Source organism: Colius striatus, chromosome 9 (genome assembly GCF_028858725.1).
Source record: "Colius striatus isolate bColStr4 chromosome 9, bColStr4.1.hap1, whole genome shotgun sequence".
Taxonomy (NCBI): domain Eukaryota; kingdom Metazoa; phylum Chordata; class Aves; order Coliiformes; family Coliidae; genus Colius; species Colius striatus.
In genome coordinates, this window is record NC_084767.1 from 32,567,788 (window position 1) to 32,587,499 (window position 19,712).

Here is a 19,712-nt window from a genome sequence, read left to right on the forward strand (position 1 = left end):
GGGCCCCTTCGGACCGGGCAGCTTGTGGGGCTGAGCCTGAGGGGGCTCGGTCTGGAGGCGCTTCTGAGGCCGACGGGCTGCGGGGAACCGCGGCCGTGCCTCGGAGGGGCCGATCTCACCGGAGGTGTTAAGATTATCGGGTTTTACCCCCGAAAGGGGTGTTATTTTTACACAAGAAGGATTTCTTAACTTCATCTACGCCTACAGTTATCGTGCACTCGACTTATTGACTGGGGCACGGTCAGACACGGGCCCGGGAGGAGGGGAAAGGTACAAGCAGCCATCAGGCCCCCAGGGCTGGAGGCTGTCGAGGTGGGTACTTCTATTTGCTTCTGTCTCACGAGAAACTAGAAGATTTCTGGTAAAAGAGCATCTGAAAAAATGCTGCCAAACACTTTATGATATCCAGTTCTAATAAATTGAAAAGGTAAAATTTATTTACCAATTTCGAACAAAGACATTTAGCAGTAGTTAAAAGCATGTTGAACTCATTCATTCACATTTAAACAAAACAGAATTCTGCTAGGCAAATTGGAGTAGCCAAACATAACACATTTGTCAATAGACAATTAGTAAATATGCTAATTGCAGCATGACAACAGATTCCACAGGTTGAAACTGTTAAAGAGGAACTTTTAAAATTGTCAGGACAAGAGTTAAAAAGTCAAAGCAGTGATATTTTGCTGTGAAGGTTACCACTTCGCATAAAGTTCAAAAGTTAAGGTCTGAAAAACAGAGGAGAAAAAAAGTATGTGAGACAATACAGGAATATTTGTATGCAGCCAGGCTATGGTTTAAACCAACACCTGGTAACATTGTCAGAAATACCCCTTCTGAGCACCTGCATTCTCTGTTATCTGTACCTTTTCAAAATTCCTCTACACATGAAAAAGGGGAGAAAACGATGAAAGGGGGGAAAAAAAAAGCGTGGTCTATATAGGTCTGCACAAGCACCTTGCGTCATTTTGTTGTAGTAAATACCTCATAATTCTACATCTCAATTTTAAACCAAGTTCAGAAAAGAGTTCTGGTACTATATTTTTAATTTCTTCTGAAAAAAAACCTGTTTTTGTACTTCAGACTGAAGCAGGAACCCCTTGAATCCAAATCTTTCTCTTGGTTATATGGAACAACGTTAGAGGAAAAGGGATCCTCTTTTACCTTGGTCAGCAGAATCTTTCAGCCTTTGAAAACATTTGGAAAAGAATTTTTCCTTTCTTCATAATCTGCAAATGCAGAAGCAATTGGGTCTGAATAGAACATCACAGGCCTTGGTCCATCGTTGTTCATAGTGAAAGTAGCTGGGAGCTTTCTCAGATCAAGACCCCTGCCCGAAAAATAAGCCTGGAGCGTTCTGAAAAACTGAACATATTGCATATGTGAAAATAGAGCATGCCCAACGGAGATTAACTATTTCTGCTGACACAAAGCACATGTACTATTTGCTCCTATGTGGGATGAAATCCTCTATTTCGATCATAAACTGGTACAATACAGGCAATGTAAGTCAGACATGGCCACTTGGTCCATGGCTTGTACACCTTATGTGGTGTTGAAAGACCACCCAACTATCTACTGATCATCTGTGCTCCCCACAGAACCATGGAAGATTCAAACTGTATCTCTTATAAAATGGGCACAGCAAATCTCTTGCTGAGAGCAAACAGTACAGTTCATTTACATATTTCCCTAAGAAAAATGTTCTCTAAGGGTTAGCAAAAGTAGGCAATTGATTTGAACCAGCCCCTTAGATCACTTAAAAGTAGAAATTAGGGCTTCTTTAAACAGTGAGGAAAAAATCATGGGAATCTGGGGGTTTTTTTCCTTCACAAATTCCTTATATGGTCTTGCAAATGTTCTCTTAATTATATTTTTGATGTAATTAAGTTTCAGATCTTTAGCCACTATTCCCAACAGTGTGTCAAATGCAAACTAATTTGTACTTTCAGAAAATGAAACAATACACAATCATCAGAGTACACATTTGAGAGAAACATAATAACCGTTCATATTCTGTTTCATAAAATGAGTGGCTGTATAATCAAAATACATTTTTGAAAACTAAAGCTTCTGGATGGAGATATAAGGAAGTCTTATGAACTACCCACACTAAGAATGCCTCTTCAGTTAAAGGGTACATCTTGACTGAAGAATGATCATCCAGTTGTGGTTATTGACTATTAGAAGTGCATGGTTACTAACACTACATTTAAAGAGCTCCTCTTACCTTTACATTTAGAGGATAAAAATACTCATGAAAAACAGAAACCTCCCACAAAACTTAGGCTATCTTTCTTGTAGCATTTCCTTACCAGATCTCTGTTTCTAGGGTTATCTAGAGGCTTCCATTTTTCTTCTGGTTGGAAAGGAGCACCCTTTGCCAATCCTCGCACAGCCAATACCACGTATAGACCCAGGAGCACTACTTTCCACATGTTGAAGAGATCAACGGATTCTCTGTATGAAGGACAATGAACCAGGCTCTTTAAGTCCTACAGAGCTGTCACTGGCAACAAATAGAGAAAGCATGACAATCCAGTGGAGTGCTGCGAATCATTTCTTCATGGCACAGAAAACCTGCCTACTGCAGATTACATCAGCATGCTAGCAAGTTTTTACCTGTTTTCCTAGTACATTAGTACTAGGAAGAACAAATTATTCTAAAGAAGTGTTTTCCATACCAAAGCTACTTCTAGACACTGGATTCTTTTTCAGAGGGACTATAGTATGACACTTAACACAAAATATTTACAATTGTAAATTTCCATTTGTTATTACATAAAGCCAGATGATGAGTTACAGCATCAGATCTATGTGTGCTCCACAGAGCATGAAAAATTATAGATTGAGATCCAGACAGCTAAATTTCTAAAATTTCATGAAACTACTCAGACAGATAAATTTCTAAAATTTCATGAAACTACTACATATATTAATAAGTGCAATACAGCATGGTATAATATACTAGAGACTCATTTCATAGAATCATAGAATGGTAGGGGTTGGAAGGGACATTTAGAGATCATCTAGTCCAACTCCCCTGCGGAAGCAGGTTCACCTAGATCTGGTCACAACTTGATTCAAGGGAAAGAAAAATAGGAAATCATTCCCCTTTTCCCGTTCTTTAAAATAAATCTTACCAGTGAATTTAGCTCTGGCTTGCCCCTTCTTGGTTAGCCTCCTTGTAATCTGTGAACAAATTGATCTCTGCACTTATATTTCTAGTGGACTGTAGGTGGGTGTCAATGACGTTAGCAGGAATTCAAAAATACAGTAATGATTCCATTTCCATCCATGACAGACTGACTCTTGAGAAATTCATCCTTAATACTCTTTAAGACCTGTTGCTATCGAATGGTGCAGTGCAAATTCCTTCTCCCTAAGATGTACTGCAGAAAATTAGTGGTAAGCATGTAGTAAGTTTAAAATGCTTCCCAGAGATAGCAGAGTGGTATCAAAATATTACTTTTAATTAAAAGTAATTAGCCATATCTCTAGAATGGTGACTAACAGATAATTACAGCTGGTTGTATGGTTTTCAAGCAAGATGAAATATGGATCATTTACTTGACATTGGAGAAAGAAAAGTAAGGTCTGTTTCAAGGGCCAAAACCACATTTTATTTATCTATTTAATACCATTTTAATGGAAGCATTGCTTTCCTACTCTATCACCAGTCAATATCCTCCTGTCAGTCTAGAAACTAAGATTGCAAAGAGGACTATGCCTATTTACCTCAGTCTTATTTGATACCATTCTTCATCTCAAAGCTGCTCAAATTTTTTGCTTATATTTTCATTAAAACCTTTTCTCCACTATTTAGATGTTATTTTAGTTAGTAGAACATAAAATATATCACTAAACAGACATGTTCAAACTAAAGATTTTGGCCATTATCTACTCTAGTTTTAGATATTTATTTCTGACTAGAAACTGTGCTGCCATTCATTGGGCAATGAAGAACCTCATGAGGTTCAACAAGGACAAGTGCAGAGTCCTGCACCTCATGAGGAACAACCTCATGCACCAGTAGCGGCTGGGGACTGACCTGCTGGAGAGCAGCTCTGCTGAGAAGGTCCTGGAAGTCCCTGGTGGACAGTAAACTATACATGTCAGTTATGTGCCCTTGGGGCCAAGAAGGCCAATGACATTCCGTGATGCATCAAGAAGAGTGGGACGACCAGGTCGAGGGAAGTTCTGCTCCCCCTCTTCTCTGCCCTAGTGAGGCCTCATCTGGAGTCCTGTGTCCAGTTCTGGGCTCCTCAGCTCAAGAGGGACAGGGAACTTCTGGAGAGAGTCCAGCACAGGGCCACCAAGATGAGCAGAGGACTGAAGCATCTTCCTTATGAGGAAAGGCTGCAGGAACTGGTGCTGTTTAGTCTGGAGGAGACTGGGGGGGCAGAGACTGAGGGGGTATATTTACAAATATCTGAATTGTGGATGTCAGGAGGTTGGGGCATCACTTTATTCTATTGTATTTAATGACAGGACAATGGGCAATGGGATGGAGCTGGAACACAAAAAGTCTCATTGAAATATACTGTGAGGATGAGGGAGCCCTGGCACAGGCTGCCCAGGGAGGTTGTAGTCTCCTTCTCCAAAGGTTTCAAAACCTGCCTGGCTGCATTCCTGTGTGACCTGATCTAGGTGGGCCTGCTTCAGCAGGGGGGTTGGACTAGATGAACTCTAGTAATCCGTTCCAACCCCTACCATTCTGTGATTCTGTGGCCTGAGGCAGTTTGGTTGACTGACGATGTTCGCAGATATACAAGAGATTCAATTCACATATATTTTCTATGAGTTGTCTTAAAAAAAAAAAAATCCTTACAAACTTGTTTCTTCCTGATCTAAAAGTGTTTGAGAAACTGAGCTAAAAGTCTGTTTGGAGTGAGTTGTCAATTTTGTGTGGCATTTTTAGTGTTTTGCTAGTTTGGTGGGTGGTGAGGTTTTTTTGGTTTTTTAAGATAATTTCATTATAGCTCCTCAGTGAAATGGAGTTATATTTGACAACATAGGTGAACATACTCATATTAACACACAATTAGTATAGGTACACTGATTGGACAAAATTGCATCCTCCTTTGAGAACAGGAGCTAGTGTTGCCTTTTTAATGCAGCCAAAGTTACGCAATAGTTTCTCTTGCCAAATAATGTATATAGTCACACATCTTCAGTAAATGGGATCTTTGGAAAGTGGTTATACTAATTATATAACCTTTAGAGCACAGTAAATAATATCCATCATGCTTGTTTACTTTCATATATGTTACTTCAAAAAGACAAAAATCTCGTTCTAGAGCTAAAAGCAAATTTTAAACAAATTAGTTTAGCTGAGGACAAATTCTATGCATCTAATGACCTATATAATCTGAATTACTCAACAAATACTATCTATTTTATTGCATTTTCCATCCAGGAGTGCAAGGCAGGTAAAACAGCCTCAGGCATGTGGGTTAAGATATTGAGACAAGTTTCATCAAGATGTAATCTTTATTGTACTCTTCTTGAGATGTGAAAAAGGGTCCTTTATGTGAAGTACTGCTCTAACCACAATGCTGTTTTTATTCCACACATCACTGGTTTTATTTTCTGCTTAGAAGCCCAAGTATTACAAGTTGAAAGGAAAAGCACCAATTCAAAGCACTGCTCCACGTGAGTGAGTACCTGAGTGGAGACTAAAGGCAAACATTCACCATGACACTGATTAGCATGTTTGTACAACAGAACTACAGGTGACATCCACAACACTGTACAGAGTATGACTGGTAAATGGCACTTTATGTGAGTTACAACCATTTGTACTAATGCAACCATGTTAGAACACCATACAAAAATACAAAGAAGTGTTTATTTAGCAGAGCATATGTTATACAGTATGCTCTAAGTCATGCACATTTAGGTTAAAAAACGACAAATAAAAACATATGAAGTATACACTGCAGTCAGAAAAAACATTAAACCAAATACAAACATCCCAAAGTAGCTCCCACTCAAGTTGTCCTCAGCTTCAACAAAAAAAAGCACAGTTTTTAAAGATTCTGAGATTTCAGCTTTCAGCAACATTAGCTGGAAATACCTGTTCTCCAAGGTCTTCTCAGCATCTCACAAGACAAGGACTTTGCCAAAGCTTAGCATGCATTGCGTAATCTGTATCCGAGAATTCAGTTAGAAACAATTTAATATGAATAATACTTTATTACAGCATTATTCAAGCTTTTATAGATAGGATCCTGTCACATCTCTAGAAACCTGTAACCCCTAAGAGTTAGCTCCACCTACATCACCAGATTTACACTAGCTCTGTGAGAACTGAAAACAGAGTTAGAACCATGAGTTACTTGTGAAGTGATTGCTTTTTCCTAACATTACAAATGGGTTCTTCAAACTTTTAAGCTCTCTTAAAGTCCAGCAAACTACAGTCCCCTCCCACCCCTCCAATTACCCAAAATAAAGTTTGGTCAACATTATTCTGTCTTTTTGCTTGGAAAAACAATTAAAAGGTAAGTAGGTGATTAAGTCACTAGGCCTAGGTTACGCAGTTTTTCTAGACTAATCATTATACACAAAGGCCCTAAAAGTAGTTCTGCACTCTCAAATTATTTTAATACTAGAACATTCCCAAGGCTAGGAAATCAACAGTGGCTTGCTTTACAGAAACATCATCATCATAAAAGAAAGAAGAGAAAGCTAGGTGACTGGAATAAGCTTTACAAGTCCTAAACTAAGATCCAGAAGGAAGTGGCAGGGAAGACACAAAAACTCCATGTTATCTGTTGTGCCGCAGCATCAGTAGCATTGTGGCAGCCAGGTTCAAGTTAGTTCTCAGTAAAATAAGGTTTATAACTTAGATTTGTATTGCTTCAAGCAATTACAGTGATCAGTTGACATGCAGTCATTTAGTATGCATATCTAAATATTCACAGCCCAATGATAAGCTTTGAAATGACATCTTTATTCAAGATTGTGTGACATAGTACTGAGAAGGAACTTAGAATTTGGGGGGAGGTTCTTCAAAACTTACAAGGAATCCAGTAGAGACGTAAGGAAAGCCAGTGCTGTCTTTTCCTTAGCTCAGCGTGTTAGAAGATACACATATACCTCCTTTTACTGTATCAAACTGAGACTTTAAGATTTTGACTACAGTTTTCTTTAATTAATTGAGAACAACAGAATGTATAAACATTTCTTTTTTCTCCCCACAAAACCTGTCATGGTTCTATAGACAAATACTTTTCTTAGAAAGTAACATTCATCATTCAAAACTTCTGGAGCTTTAACACAACCAACCAACTCGATTCCCTGTCTAGTTTTCTTCCCATGCTGGTGTAGGTATTGATACTCCATGGTTAAAATACAGTATTTTGCTTCAACTACAATTAGAAGACTTCTTTTATTTCAAATAAACTAATCAACTTTTTTTTTTTAAGGAATTTGACACATAGACTTTGAAACTGAAACAGATATCTGAGACTAGATATCATTCCTTATTTTTAATTTTTTGTCACAAAAGAAAGGCTTGAGAAATTAAGTCAGCCTAAGCTTTCTGACTTTGATTGGTGTGGTTCCAGGCCACAAATGCACTGTACTTATAATAAATCTTCGTTTCTGTAAGCCTAGCAAAAAGGAAGTAAAAAGAATTTATTCAAAGCATTTTCCCAAAATCAAGTTTCAGTATGATCCACACAAATATTTGTGGTCAACTTCAACATTCAAATATAAGGCTACAGGAGTCCACAGGCTGCAGTTAGAGTGCATTCGTTTACTGGTTTAAGGCACAGTATCTTTCTTGCTCTAGAAAGCAGTAAGTTTAAAGTCAGAGTGAGAAATTCCACATTTCAGTTTTTGTCTGGCACTCTCATATATGTCATTTGTAGTACTTACAGACTTCTGTAAAATATTTCAGTTGTTGGGTGCTGCAATCTCAAGTACCGTTTTTACACTCAAAGTGTGTAAGAGAAAAATACCGAAGCCTGAATTGATCCCAAAATAGTCCACTCGGCATTTTACAAAACTAAACATCAACATATCCGCACGTTTGATTCTTAATGTATATACCCTGAAGTTATTTAAGTTGGAGGGAAGAAATGTCTTTGCTGGTATTTCAACAAACGTGCCACGGTTGAGCAGAACCAGGCCAGGTGCTGTGTATCTCCGCAGGGCCATTTAGTATGGCAGCAGCACGGCCACCAACAGCTATCTGCGGGAGAAGCCACTGCAATTGCCAGCTGCAAAAGGGCAAGTTTCCGTTTGTCGTTCCTGACTTCTAGAAACACAAAATTAGCTCTGATACCACACGGATTCCTACAGAATCTAGACCACAAACTGCCAATAACTGTAGCAAGACCACCCAAGCTTACAAGATGACAGAATGAGTAGTAAAATCTGTCTGCATTTAAGAATGAGACCCGAAGTCTTAATTGAAATTGAGGTAAAAACTTAGATGTTCATGCTATAAGGCAATAAGCACATATTTGAGGCAGTTACATGCTTAGACACCTGAAAAACTCAGGTGTTGGGCAGGTCTGCTTCAATAAAAGCTATAGAATTTTCTCCTTAAATGCCTAAAATTTCTTTCTAACAGCAGTACTGTTAATTTTATAGATTTTATTTCAGCTTTAAGATAAATGAGCTGATTAAAAGCTTGAAATACATGGTACCATAAATTCAAATATACATCAGTAGATGTATTAGTAAAAGGCTTAAAAAGAAACTTTTAGGGATTTTAAGGATGCTATTATGAATAATAACTTAAAAGTTCTGTCTCCAAAAAAAGTTAGAAAAACTGTTTTACTTCAACATAAAAATGAATCTGTTTTCAGTTGTCATTCATTGGCACACACTTCCAGGGCTATACAAGACCAGCACATAGCTTTGATGACAAAAGTATGGCTTCCCCAAGAAAAGGTGATGAAAGTTTTAAAACCTTTACAAGTACAGTGCCTAGTGCTCATAAAAGCTACCTTGATTATCTCCTGGGGAAAACAAACAAGAGATATAAGAAGTCAAAAACTGCAAATTAAGTGACTAACATTCATCACCGAATGGAAAATAAGCAGTAAGAACTTCGCCTGTTTTACAGCTGACAAATTTCTAGTGGCTTAGTGACTTAAAACAGCAGCACGATTATTGTACAGACATTATAACCGCTTCCAAAACCATTTTCAGTAATTGAAGTATTGAAGTATTGAAGGTCTGTAAATGGCTGGGTGTCTCAGTATAAATAAAACAAAGAGGTAAACACTGCGTTAAAAAATAAACCCACTGTCTAAACTGGTTTGGAATAAACTTGATCAGTTTCTCAAATGTTTAACATTTATTCACAGGCAGATAATTGACTTTATCTTGTGAAAGCCTGAAAGCAAATGTATCAGATTTCAGAACAAAGTCAAGTAACAAGTTTATAACCTTGTTATTGGCAAACTCGTGAAAAATTAGACTTCATAACACACACTGATGTATGCAACAATGCCTTCTAAGTTTTTAAAGTATCAATACATCTCATTATTTTAAACACTGGCATTAAAGAAAGCCCAGTTAGGTTACAGTTGAAAAGATCACCTAAACATATAGGCAGGCTCTGTGTCTTTTGTGCTGTATTACTACTAAAATGTTTAGGAGGTTTGTTTCTTATTCCTTTATTTTAAAACTTAATTCCAAAGTACTAATCTGCTAATTGCTACATGTATTAGCTCACTCAAAACCAAAAGCCGAGAAGAACTCTAAATATTAGAAATAATATTAACTTAACTTGCAGTTATAGCTTTTTTCTTTTTTTAAAAAACAAAACAAAAACAAAAGCCCTCAACGAAAACCCAAAAACCAGTCCTCCTTGTAACAGGATGCTGAAACATATCACAGCCAACTTTGGACCAAATACCACCTTAGGACAACATTCATTCCTTCGGTTTCAAGGTACATTTGGTATGTCTAGTTAAAAGGCAATGGTTTTTACTTACCAGACAAAGGTAGACCTTTTATGAACTGTTAGTTATGGGTGAAGCTACTGTGATTGCAGCATGATAAGACTGAGGAACACACTTGATCATATAAACCAGAAAATATTACAGACTTCAAGAGTAATTCAGGAGATTTCCCTAAGAACTGCTGTTCAAGCCTCATGGTTTAGGCCCATCAGGGAACAAAAGACCATAATTAGCCTCAAGTACCAAAGACCTGAAGATTGCCAAAGGGCAGGGAGAGCTTAATTTCCGCTTAAGGTTCAGGACAAAACAGACCAGGCTACTGGGCTTGGGGAAGAAAACAGAAAATAATTTAATGCAACACCAACTAAAGCATAACCATAAAACCCCCAAACATAACCAAAATAAAACAACACAGAGTGGTATAACAATGAAGAGTTCGACCAGCCCTTTAAGACGATCTTCTTCCCACTCCTCCCCTCTTCCCAGGCTCAGAGTCCTGATCCTGGTGTTTTTATGTCCTCCCTCCTGAACGGCCCAGGGGGCAGGGAGTGGGGGTTTCAGTCAGTCTATTCCTGATGGCTTCTGCCCTTTTTTCCTCAGGGCAGGTGGGCTCTGCGCCAGTCCTCCCTGCAAGTTCGTGGGGTACCACCCACACCCACACACACACCCACGGGCACACGGCAGCCCTGCACGGGCTGCTCCGACGTGCATTTATCCCAAAGGCTGCAGCTCCTTTCTGCCTCTGGTGTGGGTCTGCTCTGCAGCACGCAGGCTCTCCAGCACGGCCTGCGCCATGGCTGCCTCCTCACACAGTCCCTCACACTCACACAGAGCTGCTGGTGGCTTTCAGTCTTGCCATGGCCCTCCCTGGGTTGCAGGGGTACAGCCTGTGTTCTCACCATGGCTTGCAAAGGGGTCTGTGGTTTGCTGCTCCTTTCTTCCTCCTCTGGTCTGCATGGTCACCTCCATCTTGTATCACTCTTACACCTCCTACCAGCTCTTTAAATTCCCGTCCCTAAATAGTGATGGCAGAGGCGTCAGATTGGGCCAGGAACCAGGGGAGAGTCCAAAAACTCGTTACTGGGTCCTCACTGCAGCTCTCTCCTCCTAGTACCAAGCAAAACCTGCTCCTTGCTAAACCAGGTCACCAAGAAAGACTTTGCTATACATACATGCTGTACCTCAAATTAGTGACATTTGGTACTCTAGCTGCTCAACCTAAATGCTTGACTACGTGGCATAATCTCCATCTAAACGTGTTGAATATCTACATGGACGAACAACAGTAGTTTTGCAAAATTAATACCTCAAGTTCTGAGAAAGGAGAGAACAACAGAATATAGGTATGTATGTTACTATAGGTCTGCATGTTAATAGAAATCCTCCCTTCTAGAGCAGAGGTCTAATCTATTACAAGCTCATTTGTGTCTTGATCTTGTCTCACACAGAGTAGATCATCTAAAATATGAAGAATAAGATGGAATTTTAATTTAGTCAAAGGTACTATGGTCACAATATATTTGCCAAAAGCTGTTTTATAAATGCAACCTATTCACAGAGAGGGATATTTCAGTAATATTTACACCTCCTCATATATACAATTAGAAATCTTTAGGGTGGGTTTGCTGCTGAAATTATAATTATGATTAGTGTCAGAACGAGAAAATTCACATTACAGAAGTCTCTTCTCCAAAAGTAACAAGAAACAATATAATTGCATTTTACCAGGAAAACAATTTTAGAATGTTATAAAATCTTGTCCTTTTCAGAATGGCAAGTAGGATCATTCATCCTCTCTTAGAATGGAATAAATTGTTCTCTGGACTTTTTTCAAACCCTATTCACTTCCACCAATTGTATAGAAAACCTAGTTGGGATTAGACACTTTACCACTCAAACAGCTGAAGTTAGGCAATTCCCAGTCACTGCAAAATCCAGATGCACATCTCTGAGGACAGTTTTCATCTAGCAAGGGACACAGAATGCATATAAATGCAAAGTAGCAGTAACACTCTCCCTCCTTCCCACAGGGATGGTAAATCATGTCTGAAAAAAAAGCAGCAGTGAGGAAGATGTGATAAATTCTGTCATCTGAGATCTCAGACTCGGGATTATATCTATTCCTACCTCCATCTTGTAAATCAAGTAGGAATCAATGCAAGATTCTGTAACCCATTTCATGAACAGTGATAACAACTATCAACACAAGTTCCAAGCTTTAAAGATATAATTTAAAAATTGGTGTTATTCTATGCTGCTAGAACTCGTAAGTTTCATATTGTGGCAGATTTTGGAAGCTATCAAAGCTACTATATACAAAGACTGTTTTCTCTCCTGATTATCATTTCATTCCACTAACAGCTCCAACAAATAGGTTTGTACATCAAGAGCCCAAGATAACAAGACAAAATCAGAAGTAAAATACAGTAGCTAGCCAAAAGGACCACAAAGATCATGGAAAATTATCTTCTACAGAAATCAGATCCTACATATTTCAAAGACAGCCTTTTACAAACCCCAATACAGTTCTGCCACAGTTACTTGAAAGCAGAAAAGCTTCTCTACTCTTCTATGCCTGTACAGCAATTTTTAGGTTAAATCAACTGGTGGATTTAGCTACAGGTATATTTAGACATACAAATGACCTTATATACATATACTGTAGCACACGTTCAGTTAGAAACTATCAAGATAAAATCTATTCAAATAACTTTTCTGATTTACAAACACTATGCATAATCTAACTTTCTTTTAAAAAAGGTTAAGACTAGAATACTAGCACATAGATTACTGATAACAGTGACAGTGGTTTGGTTATCTACAATAATCCTGCTCAGTTAAAGCAGTTTTAATGACTTACTGATAGCTTGACCTGCTGCCTTGAATACAAGCAGACAAAACAGGTGCCTGTTTCACATTCATCCTTTAGGAAAGTCACTGTGTGAATTAAGTTTTTCCTGTCAGCACAAATGAATTGACCCTCACAACATGCTAGGACTAACTGAGGCACTTTAGGCAAGATTAATGAGATAAGATCAAATTAATGGGTCAGGCTGGCTGTACTACTACATCAAGAATGTAATTGATTGAGCACGAGTAGCAGATTTCTTATTTATGGACTGAGCTGGTTTAGTATTTCCATATGAAGATAATGGGTATCTTGGACAGAGCAGAGATAGTTAACACAGAAGCAAATTGTAGGTTCCTCTCTACACAAGATCAATACATAATTTTAATCTAATGGCTACTGGGATTTCTTCTGTTGGCAAAACATACTCGGGGGACAGAACTCCTTACACATAGCTATTTTTAGGCTTTATTATAAATGGCAGTCACTGTAGCATCTAGGCACTAAGATAATAGTTTATACAGAGCTAATAATCATGGTCAGTATTTCACACTATTGCTAAGAGTTTGTCCATGTGAGGAAGTCAGCATTGTATGGCAAGGCATTAATTTAGTGCTGTAACTATTCCATATTAATTACACGTATGGACATTTATTATGAGACAGCTGATTCTCCATTTGCAATAGGAAAAAAACCTGCCTTGTCTACTGCACTGTAAACTCACACCATACCTCAGTGTTTGCTACCTTCTACCTGTGGACAAGGTCCAAAGAGTGATCAGAGAATCGACAAAATTCCAGAGAAAATTGGCAATGTTTTAAAACATTAAAGCAAATTATTTTGGAATCTGCTGGTATCCTTTCTGAAAAGAAAGCTACACAGATTATTGTTGTTTTCTCACTCTCACAAAAAGTAAAATGTGTAAGATTTCCAATAATCTCACAAATGTTCAACTTGCACCGACTGAACAGATGATTTGATAGAAATAACAGTTCTATATAAGCAGTACATTCTAGTTCTTCTGGACACAATTGTGGCAGCTTTTAAGCATGGCATAAAATTATTAAAAGTATTCTTGGCTGTGTAGTTTTTGGTATAGTCACAGTGTTCTTGAAATGTGTTGACTTTTAACCAACATAATTTAGACCTGCAAGAGATGCGAGTTCAAAACATATGCACTGTTGGCATAGTGAGTAAAAAAAAGTCTGTTTCAACAAAGGAGTACAGTGAAATATCAAAGTGTCTACAAGGCAGACAGAGTATTGAGATTTTACATTAATATGATTTATGTGCTTGCACACACACACAGTTAACTCAATTTTCAGAGTCAGGAAAAAAACCACCGTGAAAAACTTTCTAAGCAACATGAACAGAACCACCAACTTTTGATAAAGTAGTCACAGTTCTGTCCTCTTTCCCACGTAGTGTAAACTACTGATGATACTAATCTAGGCATTTCTTTGGTGAAATTTGCCCCATCTCCAGCGTTAAGTTCCTGGGCTGCACTGTTATTCCGATGTAGGATGAATGTTACACAATACAACACAGGGCGTGTAGAAGGAAACAAAACGTTACAAAGTGTGGTACTTTGTATAAATGCATTCGTCCAAAGGCCAGCATTGCAACAGACAAGGGGAGTGGAGCTTTGGCTGCGATCTTCAAGAGTTTACTGTAACAATATAAACAAAAAAAGAAGCCATTTTTTAGCCATCTGTGCAGAAGGTACACAATTATTATAATTCACTTTCTTTGAAAAATAATTTATATATTTCAAGAATGTGTTCACTTTTAAAATGGAACAAACGGGTGTAATGGGCAATAACAGCTGATGCACAGGCAAGACCAATTATCCCCAAAGGCTAATAAAACGTAATTTTAAAATATTTTAATTTAGAAATAAGTTCTCTGTAACAAATAAAGATTTAATGTTTTAGACCATTTGAGTTAACAGACACTGTTCAAAAAGACAAAACTACATTGGTTAATATTCTTTCTTTCATGAGGTACTAATTTTATATCTGAACAAGAAATGCTCTACCCATCAGCAAAACCAAGTACCCTAAACTTTTTAATATGGCAGAAAGCACATTACATTTCAACAAGTATGCCCATAAAGGCAAGTTATAAGAACTTTAATGATTCAGAATTCATTCCTCCTCGTAACTTTTTGACCGTAATTGCTGAATATATTAAGATTCTGTAACATTTGTAAGGATTCTGGACTGTGAGCCGTGTCACTGTTAAAGAAATCCTTACACAACAGATTGCTTAGATAGCAAATACTTCATCTAAGTCCATGAGGTAAATACCAGTGATTATCTACACTTAGTTGAATTTGCATGCATTTTACCCAGTCTTTAGGATTTAACCATACAAGCTTATGATTATTGAGGTAGGCTGAAAAATTACATGTTTGTGCAGCATAAATTAAGTTTTACCACACAAATGGAAGTAGTGAGAAATAAGCAGGAAACAACAAAAGAAAAAAACAAGTGGATTTGGTACAGTACCTTGATTTCACTTCAGAAGTGCTTGAATTCATGAGAACTTCTAAAATGCATACAAGGACAATAGCTGTCGATCTACATGGATCAGGATCAAGTCTAACATTGTACCTGCAAAAAATGGTTTTAAAAGCATGTTACTTCTAAAATAAGCCACCAAATAAAATCCAATTTGAGAACGAGCATGTGCTGCTAACAAAAACCCTATGAAATGTATATGGCATCACAGCCTGACTTTAAATCCTTTCTGAATCATTACTTCCGTCAGCATATCACTAATTTACTTAACATCTACTTATAAACCAGATTTCATAGAAAAAACAATTATCATTAGCAGAAGTCTTTGATACTATAAGGTAGATAATAATGTAGAGTCAAACATTTACAAATCTTACTGTCTTCAAAGGGTCATATTGTTCTCTTCTACATGAGCAATTAAAAAAGTTACCTGAGATTTTTTAACCAATAAATAAAAGATGGCAAGTTGAGCAGCACAATCCATGTAAACAAATAGAGAATTGTAACATGGATCTTAAGACTATTAATGGCTTCAGCAATTGTTGAACTGTTGGAAAGAGATTGTGTAGCTTTTGAGGTACTGTCCATCAAAGTCTGGTTTTTGACTGCATGTATACTGGAATTCCGAGAGCAGTCTGAATTCTGAAAATAAAAGGCACAAGTCATAAAAACAGGCTTGTAAGGACTCATGTTGGGGGAGGAGGGAAAAGCTGCCACAACACTATCATACCAGCTCTGATTTAAAGAAGAAAATTTGCAATTTATCCTCAAAAAGCCATCAAGAGCAACATTTAATAATGTAAAATTAAAGCATCTAGATTTAGCCAGAAATTTCTCTTACTCTAATAGTTTATATGTCTTTGGAAGAAAAGAACGGAGAGTGGAGATGCCCTGACACCAATGCAGTGATAGGAAATGGAGTTCCTGGTAGGAGGAAGAACAGAATAAAAGGAGTAATAAAGCATGCGGGTGAAAATCACAGATGATCATTCATGGAAAAGGATACAGGAAGAAACACACCTGGGAGTAAAATATCAGCTGTGCAATAAATAACAAAACTAAACTAGGAGTTGACAGATGCTAACTTCCAATGACAGAAAAAACATCAAACCACAAATGAAAGAAAAGAAAATTATGCAGAGATGAAAGAAGAGGAGAGGATTTAACTAAACAAAAACCACTCAAAGAAATCCAAAGAAAACTGTCAATAACTTTTCCAGGCAGACTACTTTTTTAACTATGCTTTCAAAAAAGAACAAGTAGTTATTACATACTTGTATCCACACACATGCTTACATCTTGGATCCTATACTTTGAAGTCACTGAAAAAACAGTTTTCAATACATGAAGCCCGCTGCCTCTTCACTGCTTTTTAAACAGCTCCCAATTTACTGCAGTCCATATCCATCTAATAAATCATATTTGTCATATCCCGATTAAAAAAAACCCCTAAATGCCACAAACTACTTATCTGGAAAAAAAATATTTGCCTGAAGTATAGACTATTATCTAGAAATTAAATTCTTTCTTTAGATAAGGCATACATAATACCAACATTAAGACCAAAAATATTGTTCTATATCTATTCAGAGACTATGTTTTATTCTTAAATGAACTTTAGTCAACTTCACACTGCGGTGATCTTGAGCTGTGAATGCAACAGTTAGAATGTGATGGAACATGCTACTCATGTCCTGGCTTTTCTCTCACATCATGCACCCACGTAAGCAAACCACAGCCATGCAGTCATCACAGCACAACTTAATACTATCAAGGCAGCAAGACAATAACAATTCACAATGCACGGGTTTGCCAAACATTTTTTTTATCACAGTTTTGAACAGAAACAGGAGACAGACTTACCCCATTAATCATGTTTTGTTCTGCTCTTACATTCACATGTAGTTTTATAACCTGTAAGACAGACAGTTCAGCTTTATTTAAGCAATGTTTCTTCACAGAAAAGCTGTAGTAGACATAGAAAAAAAAAGTGCTAATTATGTTTGACATAGCTCAATGTTTCTAGAGTCCCAATGGAGCTGCCATGCAAGAACTCCCTCAGTCTTTATCAGCAGCAGCAGCCAAAGTACTCTCTTAAAGAAGAATTTCCAAGCTCAGGGAGAAAACTTACATTGCTCCGCTTCCTCTCCTTCTAATGTGCTTGACAGAGAACATAGAATGGAAAATCTGTGCATTCCTCACTTCCCCCCTTTTAATTCACTTTTACTTCACTTTCTGCAGAAACCCATTAACAGGTCACATAGGAAAACTGCTGTGTCAGAGACTTACTGCAGAAGGGAGAGTAATGTCAGCATGGGTACATCCTTCACAGTGTAACCTTATGTCACATGGAGAGACAGACTTGTCTCTCAGGCTGTGCTTTCAGCTGCCACCTACCTACTTCAGACCACCTGTAAGCTGTTTTGCTTTGTGCCCCTACTCCCAGAGTCATGCTCCAATGCTTCCCTAGTAGCTAAGTATAGTAGCTGCTTCAGCAGCTCTGTAACCATGGGGTGAATCAGGTAAGTTAGATGCTCTGATGAAAGGAAGACCATGGAAACTGAGTGACACTAGCAAAGAGATAAGGTTAGACACAGATGAAGACTATCCTAGTTCTACAGTATAGTCATCTTTCTTCCTTTTACTCCATACAGATTCAAGAAAAGTCTTTAAAGATAAAAAAAAGTATTCAACAGAAAATTCCAAGTCCTCCCTTTGCTAAAGTTTTTCTTCAAGGAGTTATTAGTCTCTGATTTTGTAACACAATTATATGTGTTACTGCAGTGGCCATGTGGGACTGGACATTGCTTTGGAAAATGCATTATCAAAAGAACACAAGAATTCTAAAGATTAAATGATCGTGGGAGTCTCGTAAGTTCAAAAAAGACCTACTTCAAGTAGGCAAATAATAACATTTCTCTTACATATGAAAAGTGGTAATCTGTAGTTTTGCTTTTAACACGGGATTAATTCAAAGCCTCCAAAAATTTTAACTCAGTTATACATTACAAATCTGTAGCCTTTCAGTACCTTAAACAAGTACTGAAGATAAATGAGGAATACAGCAAATGCACCGCAAGTGGTCCAGCTAACCAAAGCAAGGGACAACACCCCGCAGAGCCTTCTGGGTGTAATCAACTTGCTATCTCTTTCAAGTACAGTAGGCCTAAAAAAAGACAAAATTGCTGTTACACTCTTTTAGTAAAATAAAAGCTATAAAAACAGAAGAATAATTATGTTTTGTAAATGACCAAAAAGAATAAATTGCTCCTAAATATTGATTAAACACTGGAAAAATGAAGTTAGAAATTTTTTAACATATATACCAACTGATACATAAGATGCTTTGCAAAAAAATGCTTATCAAATGAACTAGCAAAACAAACTTACACCTTCCAGAATGTAACTAGTATATTATTTTTACTTTATCTGGGTAACATAAAGGATACATTGGTGAACATAAAGCATTAGAGAATGCTAACTGTAAAGCTGGATCAGTTACCAAGTTGTTCTGTTCAGCCCAAGAGAATGAGTATCTTACTACTATTACTGCACAGTTGCATCATGACAGTGAGTCCTACTACAAATGTTACTGCATTGGAGTGTTCAATGGTAGTACAGCATCATACAGCAATAAGTCTCCAAGAGATTAATTCTGGGTCAAATATTCTTCCTGGACCAGACAGAAAAGCTTATTTTAATTTTCTGGATTTCAGTTGATGCAACTAAGAGACAAGTGTAAATCTGACATGACAAAGGTGAGCTGAGTTGTGACAACAAGGAGAATGGGGAGTAAGCACAAAAAGAAGGATAGCTGACAAGAACAAAGAACTCCACAGTCAGTTACTGACAATTTTCTTTGCTGAGGGCCATTATCAGACCATTCCAGAACACTGAGCAAAAGTCCAGTGCATACTATCTACTTTAGAAATATTTACTGATTATTTTTTTTCACCCCCAAGAAATGCAGGACCGTGAGAGGTACTAGAACTTCAAAATGAACCAGCTGACTTACAGGCTGGCACACAAAACCTTATTTTCCTGCCTCTGCCCAAGACATTCTCAGAGCTTACACAAAATAAAAAGCTTTAAAGAAAAGTGTGAATGGAGATAAAATCCTTAAGAATTTAGTATGAGTAGCTTCAGAACTTGGAGGAGTCTATCACATCATCACAAGACTAGTACTGAAGTTTCTGAGAATCCACTGTAATTTATAAACAAGATGGCTGAGAAGAAACAGCTGACATAACATTTATTATTTGGTAGAATTCACTGGTGGTGAAAAAATAAAGTGCTCATTTAGCAAACATTTTCGGAGTAAAGAGCATTCCAATCAACTTTCTCAAGACAGAGAGTTGGCTCAAATGCAGCTGAGGTCTGTTATCAGTGTGAGAAGAGTAAAACAATTAAAACAGCTAA

General features: G+C 37.5%; 2 protein-coding genes across 2 annotated transcripts in view; both read right to left on the bottom strand.

The window, feature by feature from the left end:
• Positions 1-1,179: 1,179 nt before the first annotated feature.
• Positions 1,180-2,557, bottom strand: C9H2orf66 (chromosome 9 C2orf66 homolog). The gene is given in 4 exon segments (XM_010200346.2): positions 1,180-1,362; positions 2,313-2,453; positions 2,455-2,517; positions 2,519-2,557. Coding segments are annotated over 4 exon segments (426 nt in total).
• A 6,105-nt stretch (positions 2,558-8,662) lies between these two features.
• PGAP1 (post-GPI attachment to proteins inositol deacylase 1) overlaps positions 8,663-19,712 on the bottom strand; it is a 41,125-nt gene continuing 30,075 nt past the window's right edge. The window contains exons 23-27 of the mRNA XM_062002098.1: positions 18,324-18,459; positions 17,157-17,207; positions 15,724-15,935; positions 15,282-15,386; positions 8,663-14,440 (exon numbers count right to left, since the gene is read on the bottom strand). Coding sequence (XP_061858082.1) covers positions 14,302-14,440; positions 15,282-15,386; positions 15,724-15,935; positions 17,157-17,207; positions 18,324-18,459 — 643 coding nt within the window. The 3' untranslated portion in view covers positions 8,663-14,301. The remainder of the gene's footprint in view (positions 14,441-15,281; positions 15,387-15,723; positions 15,936-17,156; positions 17,208-18,323; positions 18,460-19,712) is intronic.